This window comes from Oncorhynchus tshawytscha, linkage group LG08 (genome assembly GCF_018296145.1).
Source record: "Oncorhynchus tshawytscha isolate Ot180627B linkage group LG08, Otsh_v2.0, whole genome shotgun sequence".
Taxonomy (NCBI): Eukaryota; Metazoa; Chordata; class Actinopteri; order Salmoniformes; family Salmonidae; genus Oncorhynchus; species Oncorhynchus tshawytscha.
Genome location: NC_056436.1, coordinates 88,747,891 through 88,755,333, shown reverse-complemented (window position 1 = coordinate 88,755,333; position 7,443 = coordinate 88,747,891). Strand labels below are relative to the sequence as shown.

General features: G+C 43.9%; 1 protein-coding gene and 1 long non-coding RNA gene across 3 annotated transcripts; one reads left to right on the top strand and one right to left on the bottom strand.

Annotated features, from left to right (window-relative positions):
- The first annotated feature begins 2,833 nt into the window (after positions 1-2,833).
- On the top strand, positions 2,834-3,342 carry LOC121847005. 2 transcript variants are annotated; one of them, XR_006083988.1, is made up of 3 exons: positions 2,834-2,858; positions 2,965-3,228; positions 3,282-3,342. It is a non-coding gene; the product is annotated as an uncharacterized LOC121847005 (long non-coding RNA). The 2 variants fall into 2 exon arrangements; XR_006083989.1 differs by having other exon boundaries at positions 2,834-2,955; positions 3,009-3,228.
- A 403-nt stretch (positions 3,343-3,745) lies between these two features.
- Positions 3,746-5,749, bottom strand: LOC112257044 (protein atonal homolog 1-like). The gene has a single exon (XM_024430627.1). The coding sequence runs from the start codon at positions 5,475-5,477 to the stop codon at positions 4,668-4,670; it is 810 nt and encodes a 269-aa protein (XP_024286395.1). The 5' UTR covers positions 5,478-5,749; the 3' UTR covers positions 3,746-4,667.
- Positions 5,750-7,443: the final 1,694 nt, after the last annotated feature.

The following is a 7,443-nucleotide window of genomic DNA, read 5'->3' as shown; positions in this document are numbered from 1 at the left end:
TCTATAAAGGCATGATATTCCTATAGGGTATATTCTATAAAGGCATGATATTCCCTCTAGGGTACATTCTAAAAGACATGATATTCCCTATAGGGTATATTCTATAAGGCATGATATTCCCTATAGGGTATATTCTATAAAGGCATGATATTCCCTATAGGGTATATTCTATAAGGCATGATATTCCCTATAGGGTATATTCTATAAAGACATGATATTCCCTATAGGGTATATTCTATAAGGCATGATATTCCTTATAGGGTATATTCTATAAAGGCATGATATTCCCTCTAGGGTACATTCTAAAAAGACATGATATTCCCTATAGGGTATATTCTATAAGGCATGATATTCCCTATAGGGTATATTCTATAAAGACATGATATTCCCTATAGGGTATATTCTATAAGGCATGATATTCCCTATAGGGTATATTTTCTAAAGGCACAATATTCCCTATAGGGTACATTCTATAAGGCATGATATTCCCTATAGGGTATATTCTATAAAGGCATGATATTCCCTATAGGGTATATTTTATAAAGGCACGATATTCCCTATAGGGTACATTGTATAAGGCATGATATTCCCTATAGGGTATATTCTATAAAGGCACAATATTTGCTATAGGGTACATTCTATAAGGCACGACATTCCCTATAGGGTACATTCTATAAGGCATGATATTCCCTATTCCTCATTCCCTATGTAGTGCACTCATTTTTGACCATAGGGTGCCATTTGGGATGTAACAAAGCCACTGGCAACAATGAGGAAGTAGTCCTGATAACAACAGTTGGTCACCACCTCACTTCTCCTTCTCCTTACTGCTGTTTACACAAACCATGTCTCCTCTTCCCCTCCCCCTAGCCTCCTCTCAAACCCTGTCTCCTCTTCCTCTTCCCCTCCCCCTAGCCTCCTCTCAAACCCTGTCTCCTCTTCCCCTCCCCCTAGCCTCCTCTCAAACCCTGTCTCCTCTTCCTCTTCCACTCCCCTAGCCTCCTCTCAAACCCTGTCCCCTCTTCCCCTCCCCCTAGCTTCCTCTCAAACCCTGTCTCCTCTTCCTCTTCCCCTCCCCCTAGCCTCCTCTCAAACCCTGTCTCCTCTTCCTCTTCCCCTCCCCCTAGCCTCCTCTCAAACCCTGTCTCCTCTTCCCCTCCCCCTAGCCTCCTCTCAAACCCTGTCTCCTCTTCTCCTCCCCTAGCCACATCTCAAACCCTGTCTCCTCTTCCCCTCCCCCTAGCCTCCTCTCAAACCGTCTCCTCTTCCTCTTCTCCTCCCCCTAGCCTCCTCTCAAACCCTGTTTCCTCTTCCCCTCCCCCTAGCCTCCTCTCAAACCCTGTCTCCTCTTCCCCTCCCTTTAGCCACATCTCAAACCCTGTCTCCTCTTCTCCTCCCCCTAGCCACATCTCAAACCCTGTCTCCTCTTCTCCTCCCCCTAGCCTCCTCTCAAACCCTGTCTCCACTTCCCCTCCCCTAGCCTCCTCTCAAACCCTGTCTCCACTTCCCCTCCCCCTAGCCTCCTCTCAAACCCTGTCTCCACTTCTCCTCCCCTAGCCTCCTCTCAAACCCTGTCTCCTCTTCCCCTCCCCCTAGCCTCCTCTCAAACCCTGTCTCCTCTTCCCCTTCCCTCCTCTCAAACCCTGTCTCCTCTTCTCCTCCCCCTAGCCTCCTCTCAAACCCTGTCTCCTCTTCCCCTCCCCTAGCCACATCTCAAACCCTGTCTCCTCATCTCCTACCCCCTAGCCACAAACCCCATCTCCCTCCCTCTAGCCACATCTCAAACCTCATCTCCCTCCCTCTAGCCACATCTCAAACCCCATCTCTCCCTCCCACTAGCCTCATCTCTCTCTCCCCTAGCCTCATCTCTCCTCCCCTAGCCTCATCTCTCCTCCCCTAGCCTCATCTCTCCTCCCTCTAGCTACATCTCTCCTCCCCCTAGCCTCATCTCTCCTCACCCTAGCCACATCTCCAACCCTGTTACAGTCATAAAACTAACTGAGATAAGAGAGAGAAACTCATAGTGTAACCTTAATGTTTACAATGCTCAGGGTTCATATACATAGTGTCTTGGAATAGGAGTACTGATCTAGGATCAGCTTCCCCCTGTACATGTAATAATGTGATTTATGAAGCAAATCTGATCCCAGATCAGCATTGTTACCCCTCATCGTGTAACCGAATGTTTACAATTCTCTGACACTTGACAAAGACTACTGTGATATCAAAATGTTGTATGTTATCAGGAATAAACCATTGTGAAGGGAGCAGAAATACTGTGTGTGTCTGGGCCTCTCATGTATATATCTCAGCATTATGTTTTAGCCCAACACTGGTATTCTCAAATTGAGGACATATTATAATTTTTTCAACTAAGGATTACCATTTTTAATGTAAAAATTAAAAGATTAAAAGGTCACAGGTTATATGTTTGAGGTCAAACTGTTTAATGCTGGCCCTACTGGCTGCTACTAGGCTTTGACAGGTCAGAGGTCAGAGGAGAAGAGGGAGAGAGAGAGAGCGGCTGTGGGTTAGCTCAAAGTGTGTCTATGCTTTAGTGACCCAACCACTGGGCCCTGCCTCAATCCCAAACCCAGTCCCGATCTATGCCAAACCTGTCCCACCTGCAGGCCCAGCTACAGTGAGAAGAAGAGATGGGCTCGGGTGGCTCCATCACCCCCACTGGGGGTCCATGTCAGTTTTAAACAGAAGGTCTCTGACATTGTGTGTAAGGATCGGGCTAAGTTCCAACCCCCCCAGCCCTGCCTATCCCCCCTGGCCCCAGTGACAGGAAGAAGCAGTGAATACTAATGCATACCGTCACTAAAAAACAGTGACTGTTATACCAGCTCTATCAGGTCCATCAGAACTAGAAGACATGGGGAGGGGACTGTTATACCAGCTCTATCAGAACTAGAAGACATGGGGAGGGGACTGTTATACCAGCTCTATCAGGTCCATCAGAACTAGAAGACATGGGGAGGTGACTGTTATACCAGCTCTATCAGAACTAGAAGACATGGGGAGGGGACTGTTATACCAGCTCTATCAGAACTAGAAGACATGGGGAGGGGACTGTTATACCAGCTCTATCAGAACTAGAAGACATGGGGAGGGGACTGTTATACCAGCTCTATCAGAACTAGAAGACATGGGGAGGGGACTGTTATACCAGCTCTATCAGAACTAGAAGACATGGGGAGGGGACTGTTATACCAGCTCTATCAGGTCCATCAGAACTAGAAGACATGGGGAGGTGACTGTTATATCAGCTCCATCAGAACTAGAAGACATGGGGAGGTGACTGTTATACCTGCTCCATCAGAACTAGAAGACATGGGGAGGTGACTGTTATACCAGCTCCATCAGAACTAGAAGACATGGGGAGGTGACTGTTATATCAGCTCCATCAGAACTAGAAGACATGGGGAGGTGACTGTTATACCAGCTCCATCAGAACTAGAAGACATGGGGAGGTGACTTGTGACTGTTATACCCTCAGTATTCAAAGTGTAGGCCTACATCAAAAGTGTAATGTGTGCATTTTGTATTTCAACATTTACATATTATGGATGTATCTCTTGCATTAAATTAAAAATATATTGAAAACAAAATATATTGAGTAGCATAGTAGTGTTAAAGCTGTTGAAATTAAATCAGACAAAGACTGAATTATCCTGGAGAAATTGAAGAAGAAGAAGGAGAAATTGAAGAAGAAGAAGAAAACATTTGAAATATGTATCTACCAAATACTAAACTTTATTTATTCCATCAAAAACGAATATTGCAAGAATACAAAATAACAATACACAAAGTAGTTATGTTTAAAAATTTTTTTTTTAGATATAAATGCAGCCAGACATTGAAACCAAATGTTCCAGACTTATTTAGTCAATAAAGTGCGAGGAAGGAAATAAAACCCCTATGAGAAGTCATACTACAAGGCCTTGTTTAAATACGTAATACAGTCTACAATATCACACAGTAGGCTACCTCTTTTTTTTTAGTTATCAGTGTCGATATTTAAAAATAAATATAACATGATGAAACGTCCCTATGAGTAGAAGACTCATTTTCAAACCCTTATTTGAAATAATAAGTGCAGTTTGTCTGCAACTACTGCCTCCAAAACACCACCTTTTACTGCAGTTTGTCTGCAACTACTGCCTCCAAAACACCACCTTTTACTGCAGTTTTATAACTGCAATTTGTTTTTGTTTTTTTAAATAAAAAGGGACATCTTTTGCTCACTGGGATATTCGAGTTCTTGTCTAAATGCAGACTAGACTACCATCTCAATCTAACCCAGAACTTTTCAAGATGGCCGACAAGCAGAGTTTAGGATACATTCAGATTCCAATTTTTCCCAGTGGCAAGCCATTGAAGACATTTTAATTTTAATTTCAGTGTACTTCTTGAACTGACGGGAATTGAACATGGAATTGACCCCAACCCTGGTGTCCATATCTAATACATATGGCAGGATGAGACCAATGTGTTCTTGACTAAATGTAGTGGAGAGTAGGCATAGACTACTGTCTCAATCTAAACCATTTGGTGTCCGTAATTATGTATTTGAAAACACAGACAGTTTATATCAAATATTAAACATTCCATATTAAAACGTCTCCCATAAGAGTTCCTGATGTGTCGTTCAGTCTCTAAAATTAGCACTGTCTGCCGGCCTGCCCGTCCTCAAAATCACTGTAATGCGACGACTCTCCATCACTCCCGTTAGATGTGTTAGAGACCCTCTTATTCCCCGATCCTAGGTCAGATTTAGGCGCAGACAGAATGATGAGGTGACCGACGGGGCCAGTGTTCTCCTGATCTCCGATCGGTCTCATGTTCTGAGGCAGCGGGGAGGTGGAGTCCTGCAGGCTTGAGCTGATCCCAGTCATCCTGCCACCGCACTCCCGGGGCTCTGGAGAGAAAGACCCCAGCGGAGAGGTGCATCCACTCCGCGACCCTCCCCGGCTCTCTGGCTTCACCACACCGGTAAGCAGCTCCGAAAGCTCCTGGATGTAGATCTGAGCCATCTGGAGAGTGTCATACTTGGACAATTTATTATTGTTGGACGGGATCACGCTCCGCAACGTGTCAAACGCCTTGTTCAGCCCGTGCATCCTTCGCCTCTCCCGGGCGTTAGCTGCGACGCGCCGGCGTTTCTGCTTACGGTTACCTCCTTCTCCCTGGTCCGCCTGTACTGCATCCAGGTCCATCTCTATCCTGACACCACTGTCCGCTAGTTTACTCACCGACATGAGTTTCTCCAGTGAGAGATCCATGGAGCCGCTGTGTGCGTAATGGCCCGTATCTCTTGGTGAGTATGGAGACTGCCCTCCTCCTGGAGATTTTACCCAGGTTCTGGATCCGAGATGTCCCAGTTTCGACTGTTCTAGCAGGGGGAAGTCCTCAGCTGAGAAGTCTGGCCAGCCGGACAGTTCGGTTTTAGCTGTCATAACCGCTACAGACATCCACGATTCGGTTGGAGAGCTTTTGTGAGTTATTTCGCGCTATCTTGGATAACTAATATTTGCACAGCAGTGGAACGTCTCTTGAATATTCAAGGACAGCGGTAAAAGTTAGTTGGAGAATTATGAGGAAATTCAGAGCCCCCCCCCCCAAAAAAGGTGAAATCTAAAGAATTCCACCAAAACCAGGTTTGGACAGCGCTGCAAATGTGTCTCCAAACTCCAAGGACGGCGCTAAGAGTTGACTCACTTGTGATAATCTCCTGGCTGTCACCTCCGGATCCTGGCTGATCCGTCAGTACTATATCCCCCTCCACCCAACCCCGCCCTAGGAGGCACACAGGTTTGGATCGCACAGCCAATAGCGAATGGTTGCGTCTTTCCGACAAAAGAAAACAATTGGGGCAATCTTAATTTATTTTCTGAAACTGTTGTGCGTTGTAAGTCAATCATGATGTTGATTGACATTTGGCTTCACTTGTTATATGAGGTAATTTATTATTCTGTCTGAAGAAGTTTAATTTTGTCTTGGAGAAAATAAAGTTTTATTTTTATTTTTACTTTTAAAAAAAACGAATTAATTCTCACGACTAGAGTGTATTTGTGTTTATTGGATTCCAGATAATATTGGAGGACTTTTTGGTCTCATTAAAAAAAACGAACAATTTCTGTTGATCGAATACACATTTTTTTCTAAGGGCTATTTTTTGAGTTCTTGGCAGTTTCACCTATAAAACAGATGAATTATGTATATGAATAGTACAACCAATACACGACTACGTGTTGTGGAGTACTCGCCTTGTCATCTCCCCAAACTTCATCTGAATATTGATCTTCCTCTAGTTTGTGTTGCTGCCAACATCAGTTAAAAACGTACCCACATCCTTATCCCTTAACAATATAATTTAGTGCAGATAAGCAACGGAATTGGCTAGTGAGAAGAAGACTCATAGAGGGAGAACTGAAAAATAAATAAACAGTAAAAATGGACAATCTCTGTGGATTATTTGCGGTAATAAAAGTAGCCAGGTGGCAGGCAGGGAGAGGCAGCGAGATGGACACACCTGTCTCCGACACAACCCGGATCACTGATAACAGATATGTCTGACTACAGACCTGGTAGGTATAACTACAGCTATGAATCATTTAGTAGTTATAGGAGCCAATATTAGAGAATACAAGCATAACGTCTACTGGCTTGGGCTTCTGGTGACAATAGGTGAAAGTACGGAAATGCTTATTGTTAGTCGCTCTGGATAAAAGCTAAGAAAATCACTGATGCTGATAGTGGTGAAAAAGGCCGAGTGATGCCAAAACGTTTGCGGTTTATCAAATAAATTACATGGTGTTTGTTTTCAGTGTCCCGAGTCACTTTATTTATTTTCATACCGTCAGTCAACTCCTCTACATATAATTTTTTTCTCTGGGTGTGCGCCAGGTCATGTTTTTTTTTTAGATAAATATAATGACAAATAATGAATTCATTATTAAGCATTTATTTACCCCAAAATGGTGATAATCACAATCGCCATCTTCATCCTCCTCATTCTCCTCATATAGCCTAGCTTATTATCGCGATACACCATGTCAATTAAAACCATCATACTCGCCATCGTCGCTGTCTGATCCAGTACTCCATTCTACTTTATTTCAGTATTTACATTTCAACAGTGGCACATAGAACAGCCAGCGTGTCATGGCTCCTTAGTCAACCTCATAACATCTAATAGCTGCGCTTTGAGTAAAGTGAAAACTGCTCACTCAGTCTACCTATCAGCTGGTGTCCCTTGGCTTTCACTCTCTCTCTCTCAATTTAATTTGATTCAATTCAAAGGGGATTTACTGGCATTGGAAAACATGTTTACATTGCCAAAGCAAGTGAAATTAACAAACAAAAGTGAGAACACACAAAACAACATCAACAATCTCTCGCTCTCATCTCTCTCCCCCTCTCCCTCCGTTTCTCTCG

Coding starts and splice junctions, on each gene's coding strand:
- LOC112257044 (XM_024430627.1), bottom strand. CDS start 5,477: ATGTCTGTAGCGGTTATGACAGCTAAAACCGAACTGTCCGGCTGGCCA.